Here is a 19,040-nt window from a genome sequence, read left to right on the forward strand (position 1 = left end):
GTCCCCATCAAATAGTTGTTGGCTAAAGTCCGCCAAAAAGAAAAAAACTAGTGGAACGGTCCACACCTCACAGAAATGACCTAGCCGAACAGTCATGTCAAAACTAGCCATTGAGATTTCAACCCACTGGACGGGTTGGTGCGTATATTTTTTTTCTTCCACTAGGCCATCCGGTGCATGCAACGCATAGTGAACTCACCTATGAGTATCACTGGATGATCTGTTACACTATCCCTTTGCACACGCTCGTCAGTCGTATGTTAAGTGAAGAATATTCTCTTTAAAGCCTTGTTCGGTTCTTCTCCAGACCAAAGGGATTGGAGAGGATTGGAGAGGATTGGAGGGGATTAAGGGGAATTTTGACTTATAGGGGATTAAATCCCCCTCAACCCCTCCACCCCCTTGGTTTCGGGATGAAACGGACAAGACCTAAGGTGTGTTCCTGTTAGTTTGTCTAGCGCAGTCTTTGGCCATCTGGTGCTTGAGTTGATTCTCCGCAGATCCTAGTAGATAGATCGTATCTAACATTTTTTAACACATGTTTTGAAAGAAAGCCGGTGGAGCAGAGCTCCTCAGTATAGCCAACCCTAACTTAAAATTCGCTCCCACGGGAAGTAGGACATGAAAAGTGTTACTAGAGCCATGCTAAATTCATGACTGTACAAATTGACAGGGCGTCTGTTTGGTGAAAACTTAAACTGCGTCTCTTCCGATTAATGTCTCTTAATGCTTTAACATCTCTTAGAAACAGATAGCCCATGCACAACATTAATGATCCCCCATACTGCGTCTGCACACACGTCACATGACACATGACCTCACAGCGTGAACTCTAGTAGCTCTCAATGCCAACATGGTTCTGGCTCATGTTGACGGCCAAATGACCAGACAAATTAGCTCGCGTTGCCACAGTGGCACAGTGCAAATGATGGAGCAGCTTTTCCGCTCAAAAACGAATCTCTTTCTCCTCGTAATTTCCATGGTAGTATCATTTTTGCTGATACATCACTTTATTACATAGAAATGACTTGTAATCCGTCCAAAAGTCCAACTGCCGGTTACCACTGAGCATTGAAGTCTTAACAAAACTGCTCCTTCATGCTGCCGTGTCATCATCTCTTCTCTGACATTTTCCCGTCTCGTAGCATCCAAATATTATTAATATACATGCAGTGTGGAGCATCACAGAAACTCAGACTCAGAGAAGAGAGATCATACATATCCTCCCTATGCAACTCGTCACTTGTCACATGTTATGAGCTCTTCTCAGCCAACGCCATAGAAAACTTGCAAGAAACATACAGGAGCACCTGACAGTGGGATCAGCAACAAAGCAAACGTTAAAGAAAGGTATCTTCTCTGTTTCCTCCTCTGCTTCTGTTAGCAGTTCACAGGCACTCCATCGTGTGAGACGGTGACAGTGACGCCACCGGGAAGCGATTTGATAGCGTCCAAACCGAACCCGCCGAAGTAGCAGTACCCTGACCCGTGCGACTGCGCGTGCGACGGGACCCTTTTTGCGCGATTTTCCGAAGGAAAGTGCCCCCACGAAACGGCCGTCCGTTTGTGCGCTGATCTCAGACTCAGAGGCCGCGCTTCCCAGCAGACGTCGCTCGGTCGCTGCGACGCAACCGTAGCCGAGCCAAAGGAGCAACGAGGAGAAACAGGGCACGAAATCCAGTGCAATACACATCATCGTGCAACGCATGCGTCAATGCGTGCGTGTATGTCGGGGCGTGTGACAGTTAACCCCAGACACCCCCTGCTGAAGCTTTTTCTCTGCAGGCTCCGAAGATGGAATTGGAGGGCCTAGGCCTTATTTAGATCACCTCCAAATTCCAAGTTTTTTCACTCTCTCTCCATCACATCAATTTTTAGCCGCTTGCATGGAGTATTAAATGTAGGGAAAAAAATAACTAATTGCACAGTTTAGTTGGAAATCACGAGATGAATCTTTTGAGCTTAGTTGGTCCACGATTGGACAATATTTACCAAATAAGACGAAAGTGCTACTATTCATCAGGTTAATATTTTTTGCAATCTAAACATGGCCCTAGACGGCAAAGGAGATGTGATCGATCGGAGTGAAAATGCAAGGTGTGGAGGCAGGCAGAGCCTTGCCGTGCATCATCGGTATGTGGTGGCCGGCTGTTTTTGGTGTATAGCCGTTCGGCTGGCTGCGACTTGGCTGAATTGGCTGAAAAACACTGTTCTGGCTGAATTGTTGTGAGAAAAAAATACTGTTATAACTGAAAAAATAAACCAAATAGTACGGATTATAAGGTAAGCTGAACGGGGCCTATAAAGTGTGCTGGGGGCACTGTCTTTTTTTGGTTCGATGAAGTGTGTTGTTTCAGGTCTCTTCTTGGTCGTGTCAAACAGCTGAAGTGGATCTTTTTGACTTTTGTGTAGGAAGCAGCTAACTAAACTAACATTCTGTGGTGGCCAAATGTTGATGCAAGTACATGGACAGCTCGTTACGTTCGTCTTTCTGTCCCTCTGCGTCGCTCATCCAGCGAAGGGATTTGGATGCAGATTGTACACGGCTGCACTTGCGAAACGAAGCACGAGTGGGCTCTCGGTACATGCTCATAAGTGCGGTACTGCTGTAGCATGAATGATGTGCATGTGGGTACAAACTAAGGGCGGTCATTAGTGAGGAAACATGCCAAATGGGGGGTGCTTCCGTGCTTGCGATTAACAGCCTCCTTTTGTGTTTTTTCGGCAGAACTTCTCCGTCTTTTTTACATTCATTCAAAAGCGAAAAGTTTCGAGGACCTGCTCCGTCTAAGTCGGGCAAGCAAACTGAAACGATGGCGATGTGCGTGCACATGCTGCGTCGATCGTCGTCCCGGACGAAAAGAAAAGCTTGCATGCGAGGGTTTCCTATAGCTAATTTTGCCGCTGGGCGCTGGCTGCTGTGCTTATTACCTTACGTCATTACCTAGACGGGAGCTACTAGCTGTCGGCCCCTTGTGACCTACCTACCGTCTACCGGTGAATCTATTTAGCGCGTGATTCCGTCGCCCCTGCTGCAGAAATGCAGTGGCGCTAGCTCCTCCGGCCAAATCTTTCAGCAGCGTTTGCGCCTGCGTTCCGGCCGGACAGCGCCATGGAGCGCTCTGTTGCTTTCGAGACTGAATCGGCAGGAGAAGAGTGCTTCAAGGGCAAGAAGGGCGGGTTCAGAGCCCTCCCCTTCATCTTCTGTGAGTTCCGATCATCTTCTGAAACTGACTATTGCTCATCGCCCTTAATTTGCTCTCTTTTTTGTCATTTTGTTCTCTATACAAGCCTTTGCTTGCCAGTAGCACGGGATCTTCAAGTAGTTCATCTTCTTAATTCTCATTGGCCTTTGTGCTCAAAGAATTCTCATTCATCACCTAGCTTGCCTTCGATTTTAATGGATAATTCTTTGGGTGTTTTGGATGCCCAGCAAATGAGATGCTGGAGAAAGTTGCTGGATTCGGGCTCAACACCAACATGATCACGTACCTGACCGACAAGTACCACCTCAGCACCGTCACCTCCCAAACGATGCTGTTCGTGTGGGGCGCCATCTCCAACTTCGCGCCCATCCCCGGCGCCATCGTCGCCGACATGTACCTCGGCCGCTTCATGGCCGTCGGGCTAGGCTCCGTCGCGTGCCTGATTGTAAATGCACCGAGATCAGAGAGGCTTACTGCCCGTCTGTCTTTTTCTCTCCGCTAGCTGCCAGAAGGTAATTAACTCCTTGGAACGATTGCTTCCGTTGCTGCACTCTGTTCACAGGGGATGGTCTTCCTATGGCTGACCGCCACGGTCCCTGGAGCGCGGCCGCCTGAGTGCAACAGCGGCGACCAGTGCGCGCCGCCGGGGACGCGGCACCTCGCGTGGCTACTCGCCGGCTTCGCATTCCTGTCCCTCGGCGCCGGCGGCGTCCGGCCATGCTCGATGGCGTTCGGCGCGGACCAGTTCTCGAGGCACCCCAAGCAGCGTCGGGCCAGGATCCTGCAGGCCTACTTCAACGCCTACTACGCGTCCATCGGCGTGGCGTTCACGGTCGCCGTCACGGCCATCGTCTACCTGCAGGACAACGTCAGCTGGAACGTCGGGTTCGCCGTCCCGATGGGCCTCATGCTGCTCTCCACGGTCAGCTTCTTCCTGGGATCGAGCCTTTACATCAAGGAGAAGGGCAAGAGGCAGATGTTCGCCGGGATAGGCTCCGCCGTCGGCGCGGCGATCAGGAACCGCAGGGCGCGGCTGCCGGACAAGACCGTCGATGGCGTGTACCATCACCTCAAGGACTGCAAGCTTGCTGTCCCCACGGACAAGCTGAGGTACGTCACTCTCTCACGTGTCACGTCACGTCCCAACATGCAGCAGGCAGAAGCAGCGTTTCAACTCTCAGGGATGCGTGGTCTGACGAACACGTTGGCGTTTGAGTTCAGGTTCTTGAACAAGGCGTGCTTGTTCCGTGGCACCAAGGAGGACGCGCTCTGCAACGGCTCGGACGCTGCGGCCTCCGAGCGGCACGGCCACGACGGGAAGAGGCCCTGCACGGTGGACCAGGTGGAGCAGCTCAAGTCGGCGATCCGCGTCCTGCCGATCTGGTCTTCCACCATCTTCCTCGCCCTGGCCTTGAACCAGAGCTTCGCCGTGAAGCAGGCCGATACTATGGACCGCAGCGTCGGCGCGGGCCGGTTCCGCGTTCCCAGCGGCTCCCTGGCTGTGTTCAACATGGCCACCATGTCGCTGTGGTCGGCCAGCTACGACAGGTGGGTCGCGCCGGCACTGCAGCGGTACACGGGCAACTCGCGCGGGCTCACCATGAAGCAGCGGATCGGTGGGGGCCTGCTCCTCGCCACCGCGTCGACGGCTGTCTCCGCGGTAGTGGAGGGCGCGCGGCGGCGGCGGGCGCTGCGCGGGGTCACCATCTCGGCGTTCTGGCTGGTGCCGCAGTTCGCGCTTGCGGGGCTCGCCGAGGCGTTCGGCATCATCGGGGAGATCGAGTTCTTCTACACCGAGCTGCCCAAGAGCATGGCCAGCTTCAGCATGTCGCTGCTGTACATGGCCTTCGGAGTGGGCAACCTGGCCGGCGCCCTCATCGTGAAGGTGGTCCAGGTGGCGAGCATGCGAGGGGGGAGAACGGGCTGGCTCGTCGACAACTTGAACGTCGGGCACTACGACTACTACTACTGGCTGCTCACGGGCTACGGCGTGGCGAACTTTGTGTACTTCGCTTGGTGCTGCTGGGTGTATGGCGAGGAGGGGAAGAACGTGGAGTGGGAAGAGGACGACAACACGGAGCAGCCCTAGTCCAGTAGTCCTGTACTCTGAAGCCCGAGTTGGGACGCTTGTGTTTACTTTGAGAACCTTGTAGGGCTGAACAATGAACTTCTGGAAGTTGAATGTTCAATATGTGGTAGGATAAAACATCTAGTTGACTTAGCTTGTCAGTTACTATTGTTTAGGTTTGTCAGGGTCACCAGCAGTTTTAGTCTTCCTACAAGTGAATGCATAACTTCATACTGCACAGTGACTCGAAACTTATCTGATAATAAGTAAGGAAAGAAATGTGTGTGCAATGTAACTCAGGCGGCCAGGCCGTTTCGAAAATTATTGTTCCATGGCATGATAACGAAAGCACTTATTTGCTAATCACTATAATGAGCCTGACTTACTAAACTTCAAGAAGGAAATGAAGATAAATACATCTATACACATCATGGCTAAGCTCCTAATAATTTCTTCAGCTCCTTCTTGTTAACCTGAAAAAAGCAACGGTTAAGTCAGTCACAAGCACAATGTGAGGGTATTTTCAAGATCATTCCTCACCTTTCCCATGGCATTCCGAGGAAGAGAATCCCACAAGTATAGTTTTGTTGGAATCTGGCATCCACAGAAAAAGAACCAATTCCATTGTCAAATGATACCGTAGAGTATTTGAACTCAGGAGTCAGGACTGGCATGAAGTCTAACAAGAGCATACCGTACTGTAGATAGCTATGTAAATGTAGGTCTAATAAGGTCATAAATGTCGTAAATGATTTATGAACATTTTTGTTACAATCATATTTGTTACTGACACTTTATGTTACCAAATTGAAAATTTTATAATGCCAGGCAACAGAGAGTACTTGGGTGAAAGCCAAACAAGCAAAGGAAAAACATTTATGAAAGACCAACTGTAAAAGGCAGCTTGCGAAAAGGCGAAATAATGCAAATAGCAAACCTTGTATGGAGCAAGCTTATCTTTCGACCAACTTGTCAATGCTTCCAAGGTTAGCACTGGCTTTGAGTCCTGCTCGGCCGTTTTCTTTGCATCCTCCTTAGGCACAATTATTGCACATATAACCTCCCCATAGGCTTCATCAGGCAAGCCAAGGACAGCGCATTCCAGTACAGCATCATGCTGAAGACAAAAACAGATGGGATTAGGTAACACCGTAACATGAGTAGGAAAGGGAGTTATTTGACTGTTGTGCAATGCAAAGCCTTCGGTAAACCTTTCAGCCTAATATATCTACCTGTTAGTCTAAATTTGAGGACAACGTCAGCTGATTTTGTAGGTGCATTGACTTTGTTAATATCATGTAGTGACTACAGTTCAAAAGTAGTTTCCAGTGTATCTGAATTTACCTCTAACAGCACTGCCTCAATTTCTAAAGCTGATAGCTTGTAACCGCCAAATTTCATAATGTCAGCATTTGTGCCTGCACAAGGTAGTGCAAATGAGGCTAGAAGATATCCAAAGCTCTGACCCCAGGCGGTAACACCATGACGTGATGAAAACAGCAACTAGAAAGACAGTAAAGTGTTACTTACGTCCCAAAATTATGAAGTATCCTTCCTCATCTACAGTTACTGTATCACCTGTCCTGAAGAATCCACCATCAATGAAGGATTCTGCGGTGACCTGCAAACAGAAATTCCACCATTTTCAATGATGAAATGATGTATATTAACTTCTCAGCATGCGACCTTTACTGGTTCCTATATGACTGAAATACCAGCAATCTTAAAAATACAAAGTATTAAAAAACAATACACGGCATTGCATTGAAATGAAAAGATGTATGGTTTACAGCTGTAGTTAGTAAGGAGTAGGACCTTCCTAAATGAAATGGAGTGTTCCCTCCAAAACAGTACACCATGATCATCAAATGGCAAAAGTACAAACAGCACAATCATACCTCTGGTCTTTTCCAATACTCCTTGAAAAGGGATGGACTTCTAATGCAGAGCTCACCAACTCCAGTTGTAGTTTCAGTCCCATCCTCCATAATAATCTTGGCCTGAGTCAGAAAGATGCTTTAAAGCTATGAAGCAATGCAGAATACACAGAACAACTAATGCTTTAATGATACTTCTAACTCCCATGAATTGTTCATCATACCTCAACACGTGGAAGGGGTTTACCAACTGTACCTTCTTTTCGGATACCATGCAATGGATTAGACAGTGCCATGACAAACTGTAACCAATATTAAGTCTATCAGGAGTCATGTAGTTAATTAGTGTATTGACTAGATGGGGAAGAGTTAAGATTTTTTTTACCTCAGTCATACCATAGCGTTCCAAAAGACGGTGGCCTGTCACTTCCTCCCACCTCTTCATAAGTGGCGAAGGAAGAGCTGATGATCCACACATCTGCAGTGATTCAATAAGTATTAATAATAAAGTCTATAATTCATGCATCAGTTCCACGAAGTTCTACAGCACTTCGATGCACAGCAAGTGAAAAATGAAGAATGTACTCCCTCCGTTCCAAATTATAAGTCACTTTAACTTTTTTTTGTTCATCTATTTTGCTATGTATCTAGACATATTATTATATCTAGATGAATAGCAAAATGGATGTACCAAAAAAGTCAAAGCAACTTATAATTTGGAACGGAGGGAGTATAAAGGAAAGAAGTATATCTTAGCTCTCCCTCGCGCACACACACTCGGTGTCAGTGAGATAATTAAGATACATTGAGGACCTCTTGGTCACTGAACAGAGTGTAGCATAAATCCCAAGGTCCTTGATTAGGTAGTTGCGCAATTGATTGAACAAGCATAGCCACAATGCCTGTTGGACTTCACAGATTCAATAGCAGGATCCAAGACCAAGAGTCCATGCCCATGGATATTTCCTTAAACCATGTATCATAAATTGGAATACTTTCTACTAATTTTGTACATAGCATGTAGCTGTGAGGCTTTCAGGAACGAAGGGAGCTAGAGAAAGACTTAAACAATGTTTCCAATGAACATGAAGAACTTACCATTAACCTCAGATGCTTTGCAGCGTAAGAAGCGTCCGACTGTTGATCAGGATCCATACTATCATACCCTTGCAGCAGACGTGTATACATGGTTGGAACCTGCCATAAAAGAAGTATCAAATTACCTTAACTTATCAAACAATATGAAGACAAAAGTTTGGAATGATCTGAAGATAGACTGTTATGCTATGACAGCGAATCATACTCCAGTAAATACTGTAATGGCCTCTTTATTTTTACTACCATCGCTGGGATATGATTCTCGCCATCTCTGCCATATCCCGCTTACACTGAATTTTGGTATAAACTCAACCTGCGATCACAAAGAATATACATTACCATGAAAGGAACTTTGTAGACGTGCTGCTGAAACAAGATTCATTGTTTACATCTCCTAAATCAAATGCAAATGGATCTATTATGTCCGCAGAAGAGAACTCCAAATCTCCAATAGCTATAGAAGACCAGTTCACCTAAACTAAGCCGCAATTGGCGTGTTTGGGAGTTGGGACCGCGTTGGTGGCTAAGACAAGCAAAGAATCATGCCAAACGCCCTGTGATGCGCACAATTCTCTTGACTGCACATGGCACCAGGACTGCGAGAATCAACTGCATACAGCATTGGGACCGCGAGAATGAACTAGCTCCTGCGTTTCCCGTGCCACGGGCCGGCGGCTGCAGTACCCGTACTACACCGTGCGTTCTGCAACTGTGGTCCCAAACACGCCGAATATCTCTTGACCAAACAGCATTTTCACCTAAATAGAGCATTTAGAGATAAGTAGGGAGAGAAATTACCACTGATCCTGAATAAAGGGGCGCAAATAGAGCATTGAAAAGGCCATGCACATGTACACTTGAAAGTTAAGGACTTCAACAATAATGACAAAGAAATGGATCCCCCAAACATAACCAAAATAAGGGACACTATCACTGTTCAAAATAAAAAATGCAATGTGGTCCTAGTTCTACTTCTAGCTACCATCCTATTACATGAGTTTTCAATTTTGCTTTCTAATCGAAGGGACTGGTTGGCATGTATTTGGTGCTTCAAACCAGAAGGAGCATGACAAGTAAAAACAAGTGAAAGAAGAGTAAAGAACTAATGGTACCAAAAATTTTCCTAAGAGAGAAGACAAGATATCATGTAGTACAACTGCACTTAAAACCACTCTATGCCCAGGACGTCAGGAATCAGGATCCATGTGGAGCTGGCCCATGCATCCATAGCAAGCAGCTTACACTTTCTTCCTCCACTTCAAGTAGAAACATTAACACGGAAGTGCTATGTTGGGAATGTATGGGTTTATGTACTGTATTGTTCTAACCTATGTCAACTTTTCATGCAGGACTACTGCCAAAACACATTAATATACCTAGGCAGCTACTAATCTGTGTTGCTGAACATTGAATGCTGCAATCACAATAAAGGTGTGGGCTTGGAAGAAAAAAAACAATACGAAATATCAGCATATGAATAGTGCTAAAAACTTAAATAGCAACAGCATTCATTGTGGATATGATGCAGCGGGAGACAGTGCAGAAATTGGTCTTCACTTCGATATCCCCACGCTTCTGATAGAATTTGAACCTGCCAAATCAGTGAGGATAAATGTTATGTATATTACATCATCTATCTATCATGCCATCTAAAACGATCATACAGGAAATATAAAAACAAGTCACACAAACCATTAAAACTCTTAGATCAATCAACTGTAATAGCAAAATCATGGAAATGTGGCAAAAATACAGAAATAGAATCAACAATATAAAAAAAATATTACCTTCTGGCTTCTGTACATTGTTCACCAGTTTATAGAATCATTTTATATATCTATTTAAAGATGAAAAACACACCTGAGAAAGTATGCCCTTGTGGGTGTGAACTACTCCTTTTGGTTTACCAGTTGTGCCACTTGTGTAAAGGATAAGAGCAGGGTCATCACCTGTATAATCAAACTCCAGAAAACAGTGAGTAAGTGCTCAGGGTTGTATGGAAGTAATAGTAAAGACATAAAAGGAGAGTATAGAAATAATAGTTGAAACACAAAGGGGGACTATAGAAACAGCAAGCAATATCAGCCACTAAGTTCAAGTTGCAGTGGAGAGAGAGAGAGAGAGAGGGGTGAGCAATTCACCTTTGATTTTCTTTGAACTGTTGATCTGAGTTATTAAAGTAGAGACTGATGAAGTCGCCTCATTGCTTGAAGGTTCTTGGGGATTTATTTGTGAAGGTATACTAGTGATAGGTGGAAGAAGAGAACAATAAGCAGAACACTTGATAGAAAGGTTCTCCATGACTTCATGATGGTCCTTGGTGCTTAAAACCATAGAAATATCCTATAAGTCGCAGAAATTAGAAACTAAAAGAACAAATTGACTTGGATTTCGATGCTTTTTTAAGTTCATATATTGTAGTTCACAATAGAACATGCGCAGCACTTGCAAAGAATATAAAACATTATGATCACATGTACAATGCAAAAAAAAAAGACAAGTTTAAAATCTGTTGTAATTAAGTTCTTATTTTTTTTTTTGGGGGGGGGGGGGGGGGTGAAGTGCACATAACATCATTTTTTTGCACAAATTTCTACAGAAAGTCTTTTGTATCTTTCTTTATTTGTTTTGTTCTTTTTTGTGAACCTTTTCAAGTGCACAGGTGTGCAAACCCAATTAGGTACAGAAATCTGCTTCAGCCACAAAAATGCATTGATTTGTATATGAAGTTTGTACATATGTGTAAGCTAGAAGATGTCCAATCATCCCGTGTGACCAATTTAAGAGTTAATAAACACTGCTATCTACATCTGCATAGTGCTTTGCTTTTTTTGTAACATTATTGTTGTGGCTTAGGGACCGGAGAGCGTAGGAGTGGGAGACGGAGGGCCTGGGCTTGGAACCCCGGCGATGAACTGGTGTCGCCGTGCTCGGCGGCTGGCTGGGAACCGATGGAGAGTCGGCGACAACAGAGAGACCGTGAACAGTAACGCCCGAGGGCCCAAGGTGAGATAAACTCAATCCCAGGCTAAATCCATTCCATCATAAGAGTCCAATACTTATACAAGCAAATCTTCAACTAACTTAACTCTACTTAATCTAAGTAACAAACTCAAGAGATAAGTATCCTAGATTTTAGGACTTGCTAACCAACTGGCCCGACTCCCCCTATCTGGCCGACTCAACCGGGCTCCTAGCCACAGTGCCTGTGGCCATAGACCTTACCGGTCATAACATCTCTCCCCTCCTTTGGGAACAGCTCGTCCTCGAGCTGAAACGAAGGAAAGGTAGCACGGAACTCATCCACGGGTTCCCAAGTGGCGTCATCTTCCGGCATGTTCTCCCACTGAACCAACACATGCCACACACCGCGCCTCAACTGAGAACGAAGCACGCGTGTAGGATGATGAAGCAGTCGGCCCTGATGGAGAGGAGGAAGCGCCGGTGTAGTGGATGGCGGAGTTCCCCGAAATGGCTTGAGCACCCCAACATGGAAAACATCATGAATCCGAGCTCCCTCCGGAAGACGCAGGCGATATGCCACTTCGCCAATGCGTTTAATAACCTGAAACGGACCAGCAAAACGTGGACTAAGCTTGCCACGGAATCCCGGCACCAGGGATTGCGCCGGCCGATGAAGAAGGCACAGGAGAACCCAATCGTCAATGTTGAACTGAAGAGGACGGTGGTGAGCATCATAATGCCGTTTGGCATATTCCTGAGCTTGCAGCAACCGATCCCGAACATCAGCGAGAAACGCATCACGATCGCAGAGAAGCTTGTCCACCTTGTCTGTCTGTGCCGAGCCGGCAGTGTAAGGCAGCAGAGGCGGTGGAGGCCGGCCATACACCACCTCAAAAGGCGTCGTTCGCAGGGAGGAGTGGAATGAAGTGTTGTAACAATATTCGGCCCAAGGAAGCCACTGAAGCCAAGAACGAGGACGATCGCCAGTGAGACACCTCAGATACATAGCAATTGTGCGATTGACCACCTCGGACTGTCCATCGGTTTGCGAATGAAAGGCTGTGCTCATATTGAGCTTGACCCCAGCGAGCTTGAAGAGATCGCGCCACACATGCCCCGTAAACACTGGATCGCGATCACTAACAATGGACGCCGGAAAACCATGAAGTCTGACAATGCCGTCAAAGAACACCCCGGCGACCGACACTGCTGTGTATGGGTGGCTCAGCGAAAGAAAATGCGCCTGCTTGGAAAATCTGTCAACCACCGTTAAAATCACACTCTTCCCATGAACACGCGGAAGCCCCTCCACGAAATCCATGGATATGTCAGACCAAACTTGCGAGGGAACTTCTAGCGGCTGAAGGAGGCCAGCCGGGTGTAGATGGTCGGTTTTGTTACGCTGACACGTGAGACAAGAACTCACAAAGTCTTGGACAATGCGGCGGTCATGGTCGATCACGAACTCCTGACGAAGCCGGTGCAGCGTCTTCTGTGTGCCTTCATGACCAACCCCGTGTGCCATCTGGAGAACAGCGGGGAGGACTGAAGATGTCGCTGGGACAAATACGCGGGCACCGCGCATGATGAGACCCTCAGCGATGCGCCAAGGCTCGCCACGGGCAACCACAATAGAGTCGCGCAGCGCACGCAGGTCGTCGTCCAGCTGCAGTTCGCGGCGTAGGTCGTCGAATAGCTGAAAGGAAGGTACCGTGACGGCCTGGAGCAGCAGATCGTCCACCTCTCGCCGAGACAATGCATCGGCAACGACATTGAGATTTCCCGGCCGATATTCAATCGTGAAATCATACCCAAAGAGCTTACTAACCCACTGATGTTGGGGAACCGTAGATAACCGTTGATCCAACAAAAACTTCAATGCATAATGATCGGTGCGCACAATGAACTGTCTTCCCCACAAATACGGACGCCAGTGCCGCACGGCTTGGACAAGACCGATGAGCTCCCTCTCATATGCGGCTAACTTGTGGTGCCTCGCTGCGAAAGGTCTGCTGAAAAATGCCAGAGCCCCGGCGCCTTGATGGAGCACCGCGCCAAATCTAGAGCCGGATGCATCACAATCGACCATGAATGCTTTGTCCCAATCAGGGAGTTGTAGAACCGGTGCACTGGACAGGGCCTTCTTGAGGGCGTTGAAGGCGTCCGTGGCCGCGGTAGACCACAGGAACGCCTCCTTCTTAAGAAGCGTTGTTAAGGGGGCAGCCACCGAGCCATAATCTTTGATGAATCGACGATAGTAGCCGGCGAGGCCTAGGAACCCCCTGAGCGCCCGCACGTTGCCGGGTTGAGGCCATGTGTTGACTACCGCGATCTTCTCCTGATCCATTGCCACACCAGCCGCGGAGATGACATGTCCCAAGTATTGTACCGCCGTCGTTCCAAAGTCGCATTTAGAGCGTTTCAACCTCAATTGATGGTCACGTAGCGTAGTCAAGACTGCGTTGATGTGCTGCAGATGCGTCGACCAAGAGGGGCTATAGATCAAGATGTCGTCGAAAAACACAAGGACAAACTTATGGAGGAATGGCCGGAGCACTGTGTTCATGAGACTTTGGAATGTTGCCGGTGCATTGGACAGTCCGAAGGGCATGACTAAAAACTCGAAGTGACCCTCATGAGTCCGAAAAGCAGTCTTCTCAATGTCATCAGCACGCATACGAACTTGGTGGTAGCCTGAACGCAAGTCCAGCTTGGAGAAAAAACGGGCCCCATGAAGCTCATCCAGTAATTCTTCGACCACCAGAATGGAAAATTTGTCTTTAATGGTGAGCTTGTTCAAGGCACGGTAATCAACACAGAACCTCCAGGAGTCATCATGTTTCTTGACAAGTAGAACATGAGCAGAGAATGCTGAAGTACTCGGACGGATCATCCCCCTTTGCAACATAGCGGCGCACTGTGACTCCAGTTCATCTCTCTGCAGTTGCGGGTATCGGTAGGGCCGCACGGCCACTGGCACCGCATTTGGCACGAGATGAATGCGGTGATCACAGTTGCGAGCGGGCGGCAACCCTTCGGGCGTAGCGAACACATCTTCAAATGAGTTGAGGAGCTTGTGGAGCAAGGCTGTTTCGGTGTTGCTGCCCACGTCGTGGAGAGCATAGAGGCGTCGAGTGGACTGCACGTCATAGCGGGTTGAGCCGATACCGCGCCAGAAGACGCGCCGATCAGCCTTGTTGAAAGCCATGCACAAGTCATCAAAATCCCACAATATCGGTCCGAGAGTGCGCAAGAAGTTGACACCGAGAACCATGTCCCACCGGTCCAACGGAATAGTATAGCAGTCCACTAAGAAGGCTTCTTCGGCAATGCGTATGCCGACGTCGCGCGCGAGCCCTCGGTAAGCGACGCGGTCACCATTTGCGACAGTAACACCGGCACCTGAGCACCGATCAAAGTGGATGCCCACGCGGCATGCGACGTCCCCGTTGATGAATGTGTGAGTAGAACCTGAATCGAGCAGCGCCACGCACTGCACATTGCCCACTTGGACATAAACCTGCATAGTATCTTCAGTCCTGATGCCTGCGATGGTCGATAATGATATGGTGGGTTTGTCTTGGCCGACTGCTGTCGTTTGTTCATCTTCATCGGACTCTGGCTCCTCCACCATATAATCGGTCACTTCCAGGTAAAACAGACGCGGGCACTTGTGTCCTTGCACATATGGTTCATCACAGTTGTAACACAAGCCCAGTTTGCGGCGATCTGCCATCTCCGCCGGTGTGAGACGCTTGAAAGGCCGGCTTGGGGAGGAGACCGAGGCTGCTGATGATGGTGTAGCGCCCCCTGGTTGTCCAGCCAGAGGTCGCCGAGGAGGGCGACTGGGTGGTGCTGGGAGCGCGAGGGCCGCTGATGTATGGCGACGTTCATAAGCCCGAGCCAAGCGCATAGCGCGGTGTAAATCCTGGGGGTCATGGAGCTCCACGTCAACCCGGATATACTCCGGAAGTCCCCCGGTGAACAGCTGCGCTTGTTGTAGCGGCGCCAGATGTCCCGCGTGCGCCAAGCGCGCCTGGAAGGCTTCCATGTAAGCATCAACGGAGGCACTGAACGGTAGGCGAGCGAGGTCTGCAAGATGATTGGTGGACAGCGCCGGTCCGAAACGCTGGTGGCAGAACAGGCGGAAATCAGCCCAAGATGGACGGCCGGAGTCGCGTTCCAACACATAATACCACTGCTGTGCTGATCCCGTCATGTGGAAGGACGCGAGCCAAACCTTGTCCGCCTCACGAGTAAGCTTGCCGCGGAAGAAGGATTCGCAACGGTTTAGCCATCCAAGCGGGTCCTCTTTGCCGTCGTAAGTGGGGAAGGACAACTTATGGAACCTGGGAACGCCCTGGCTGTCCCCCTGTCCCTCAGGGTAATGGCGCGGTTCATGCACCACCGTCGCAGAAGAGTAGATCGGCCCGTTCAGGATGGAGGACAACGACGGTACCGGCGACGGTGATGACGGAAACGGGATCGACTGAATCGGAAGTCCGGTCGGAGATGGCTGCGAGGTAACGCCGGCAGCCGTGGGCACCGGAAGCGGCGTCGTGGACCTTGGTAGTGACGGTGAGGGCAGTATCTCTGAGACGACCGGCTCTAACGCCGGAAAAACCCCATATCCCGGCATGCCATATTGTAGAAGCGGCGTGGTGGAGTACGGCAGGTGCGGTGTCGTCGAAGGACCAGGGCGGCTCTCGACCGTCGCCAGGCGCAGGGACATCTCCGCCATCTGCCGCTGCATGCCCTGGACCATCTCGCCCATCTGCTGCTGCATGGTCGCCAAGTCGGCCAGGGAAGCCGCAAGGTTCGGTGGTGGGGGAGGCGGTGGTAGGGAGCCCGACGTGACGAGAGGAACGGGCAAAGGTGGCGTGGTGGCGCCGGTGGTGGCCGCCGCAGTGTCAGCGGCAGAAGCACCGGAGGAAGCCATGGTCTCTGATACCAGATTGTTGTGGCTTAGGGACCGGAGAGCTAGGAGTGGGAGACGGAGGGCCTGGGCTTGGAACCCCGGCGATGAACTGGTGTCGCCGTGCTCGGTGGCTGGCTGGGAACAGCTGGAGAGTCAGCGACAACAGAGAGATCGTGAACAGTAACGCCCGAGGGCCCAAGGTGAGATAAACTCAATCACAGGCTAAATCCATTCCATCATAAGAGTCCAATACTTATACAAGTAAATCTTCAACTAACTTAACTCTACTTAATCTAAGTAACAAACTCAAGAGATAAGTATCCTAGATTTTAGGACTTGCTAACCAACTGGCCCGACTCCCCCTATCTGGCCGACTCAACAGGGCTCCTAGCCACGGTGCCTGCGGCCATAGACCTTACCGGTCATAACAATTATACTTATAAGAAAATATCAAAATAGAATCATAGCATGGCAGCAGAAAATGGTAGCATTTCATTTCTATAATGATATGTTGCAATATGAAATGTTGCTGTAAGCTTGGAACAAACCGAGTCTTTCATGACATGAAGAAGCTCAGCTTCTGGATAGCTAAGGGCAAGGGGTACTGCAACTCCACCAGAAAGCCAGGTTCCAAAGACCCCAGCAACAAATTCAGGAGAGGGTTTAGCCACAATGCCAACACGAGCTCCATGAAGGAATCCTGTTCCATTTATTCCTTCGGAAGAAGAATCTTGTATTCCATTGCGTGTCATCTAAAAGAACAGAAAAGGTGAGGTTTTGCTTGTGTATTATCAATAGGCATCAAACAGATTAACAGAACAAGTACAGTTTATGTTTAACAGAGCTCTGTAAGGTAGACTTAATGCATTAAACTATTTGGTCGTAACAAAATTGACTAAGGAAGCAAACTCCTGTAGATATGGTCAACAAAGTTCCTTGCAGTTAACTTATGCATTAAACTACTAAGCCAAAACAAAATGTATGGGAAGCGGGATCCAGTTGGTCCCCGTATTCTCAGAAGTAAACTTGAGGGGAGGCAGTTATCTTGGTAAACAGATTTGGAATTTAGGAGACAGATTTACAGAAAAGCTTGTGCAATTAAGACATTGATGAGGCCTTGTTGCAAACATGCAAGGTAAAGGACAGGACAAACTAATTGTTTGAATGAAAACATCTGATACGGCATCCTCTAATCAAGATCTTCCAGCCAGTTTTCAGAGCAATCCTGCGGAACACATACACCAGAAGTACCCTCCCAGCTTCCTATGTGCACTCACCAGGACTGCTTCAACGTCCTCATGAATTCTGAACTTACATGTTATTTGCATTAATGCATTTCGTAAGGATTCCCACGTTATGACTGAAAATTATATCATATTGAATCCAGACAAAGGAAAAGGGAAGCTAAGAAAACAATCATATGAGAACCTCGAAATGTCACTGAATGGGAAAGCTTAAATGAATATGAAGATTGCAGAGCATAAAAGGAGCTGTGGTACATTTTTGCTGCACAGAATGTTGTGGACATCAAAAGAGGCTGCAATGAGCTGGACAAGGCTGTAGCTTTTTTTGTCAGCTCTTATGGCAGCACGGACACCATCTGCTGAGCCATGCTTAAGGACTTCTTGAACCACCTCCATGAATGTATGGGTATCCTGTCTGGCACTGTATGCTAAAGAACACAAGGAAATGGAAACGTTAAAGAGCAAAAACGAAATGATTGTGCAATAATTTAAGTATTTAGCTAGAAGCTTCAAACCACAGCATGCAAATTTGATGACTAACAAACCAAGTGCTGTGCACTGATAAAGCAGTCAGCACGAATTCCTCTATGAAGTCAGTCAGATGGCCATTAACCTAGACCACTGCTTCTTAGAGAAACCCATGACCATGAAGCGCATGCTGAGCCATGCAAGAGCTGTGGTAACTAGAAAGCAGCACAGCAATTCAAAGACAGCTAACAACAGACGCAGATCTATAAGAATCCTGCCCGAGCACCATGATCGCGTTACACCCTGAGACACAAAGAAGTTAGTTGCAAACCCACTACTCCACTAGGAGCATAGGACAACCCCCTTTGTATCCCCAGTGCTTCACTGGTCCACAATTTGGACCCCCAATTGGACCGTTTATGCATTATTAAGAAAAAACTGCTGATCAGTCTCGTAGATCCGCAGTCGCAACTACACCCACAACCTTCTAGCAAGGCATCCGCTGAGCGGCTGAGGTAAAACGGCGAACACCTTCCGTTCTACCAAACCATGACATGGAAAATTGAGTTTCGCGTCGCCAACTCCGGCCAGGAGTCGCGAAATTTGCCAGCTCAAGTGGACGTCCTTGTGGCAAAACGACGAACAACTGGCGCTGAACCGAAAACGAAGCAAACAAAAAGAGAGACGAGAAAGTGGAGTAGCTGACCTGGAGAGGAGAAAGAAGAGGTGAAGTGGCGTCGGAGGCGAGAGAGGGCGATGGTATAAGAGGAGGATGAGCAGGCGCGGAGCAGGTGGGGAGAAGAGGCGTAGGCCGCGCAGCGATTGAATGGCGTCATCAAGCGCGCCACCGCCCCGCGCCCCCACGCCTGCGTTCGCATTTACGGGCAGCGCCGGGTTGGTTGTTGGTGCCTCGCTGTTTCGTGGGTGGGTCTCTCACTCTCGCCGGTCGCTGTTATCTCGGGCTCGTACGAGCGCCCCCACTCGTCGTCGAGTACTCGAGTATACTAGGTTGGTTGGCCGGAACAACGGAATGGCCGGACGGAGCGGAGGACACCGGGTCCGGGTGGAGCCGCGTTGGTCGCTTGATTATGGTGGGTGATAGTCCGTTTCAAATTAGGGGAAGTTTGAATCCTTTTATTTGAATGAATTAAAATCTACTTAATAAATCAAGCTATTTAGTTTTTTTTGCGTTTATCA

At 48.4% G+C, this 19,040-nt stretch overlaps 2 protein-coding genes across 2 annotated transcripts; one reads left to right on the plus strand and one right to left on the minus strand.

Annotated features, from left to right (window-relative positions):
• Window positions 1-2,744: 2,744 nt before the first annotated feature.
• On the plus strand, window positions 2,745-5,350 carry LOC136530917 (protein NRT1/ PTR FAMILY 1.2-like). Its single transcript, XM_066523635.1, has 4 exons — window positions 2,745-3,206; window positions 3,434-3,651; window positions 3,769-4,316; window positions 4,428-5,350. Exons 1-4 carry the CDS (start codon window positions 3,113-3,115, stop codon window positions 5,293-5,295), a joined length of 1,728 nt encoding a protein of 575 aa, XP_066379732.1. The 5' UTR covers window positions 2,745-3,112; the 3' UTR covers window positions 5,296-5,350.
• Window positions 5,351-5,559: 209 nt separating this feature from the next.
• On the minus strand, window positions 5,560-18,748 carry LOC136530915 (probable CoA ligase CCL8). The gene is made up of 17 exons (XM_066523631.1): window positions 18,550-18,748; window positions 17,631-17,803; window positions 16,680-16,883; window positions 10,391-10,592; window positions 10,110-10,198; window positions 9,769-9,840; window positions 9,048-9,098; window positions 8,455-8,562; window positions 8,250-8,348; window positions 7,537-7,629; window positions 7,376-7,453; window positions 7,173-7,274; window positions 6,805-6,895; window positions 6,619-6,692; window positions 6,212-6,391; window positions 5,815-5,868; window positions 5,560-5,747 (listed from the first exon to the last, which is right to left on the minus strand). The coding sequence occupies exons 1-17, from the start codon at window positions 18,719-18,721 to the stop codon at window positions 5,709-5,711; spliced, it is 1,881 nt and encodes a 626-aa protein (XP_066379728.1). The 5' UTR covers window positions 18,722-18,748; the 3' UTR covers window positions 5,560-5,708.
• Between the last annotated feature and the right edge of the window lie 292 nt (window positions 18,749-19,040).

The sequence above is a fragment of the Miscanthus floridulus genome, unplaced genomic scaffold (genome assembly GCF_019320115.1).
Source record: "Miscanthus floridulus cultivar M001 unplaced genomic scaffold, ASM1932011v1 fs_232_2_3, whole genome shotgun sequence".
Taxonomy (NCBI): domain Eukaryota; kingdom Viridiplantae; phylum Streptophyta; class Magnoliopsida; order Poales; family Poaceae; genus Miscanthus; species Miscanthus floridulus.

What these genes read in the sequence shown, in the direction of transcription:
- LOC136530917 (XM_066523635.1), top strand. Translation starts at nt 3,113, where the DNA reads ATGGAGCGCTCTGTTGCTTTCGAGACTGAATCGGCAGGAGAAGAGTGC. An exon ending in GCTCCGTCGCGTGCCTGATT is followed by an intron (nt 3,652 to 3,768) that starts GTAAATGCACCG and finishes CTCTGTTCACAG; the next exon opens with GGGATGGTCTTCCTATGGCT. An exon ending in GTCCCCACGGACAAGCTGAG is followed by an intron (nt 4,317 to 4,427) that starts GTACGTCACTCT and finishes GTTTGAGTTCAG; the next exon opens with GTTCTTGAACAAGGCGTGCT.
- LOC136530915 (XM_066523631.1), bottom strand. Translation starts at nt 18,721, where the DNA reads ATGCGAACGCAGGCGTGGGGGCGCGGGGCGGTGGCGCGCTTGATGACG. An exon ending in ACTGTCTCCCGCTGCATCAT is followed by an intron (nt 9,099 to 9,768) that starts ATCCACAATGAA and finishes TCAAGTGTACAT; the next exon opens with GTGCATGGCCTTTTCAATGC. An exon ending in CTCGGAATGCCATGGGAAAG is followed by an intron (nt 5,748 to 5,814) that starts GTGAGGAATGAT and finishes TGCTTTTTTCAG; the next exon opens with GTTAACAAGAAGGAGCTGAA.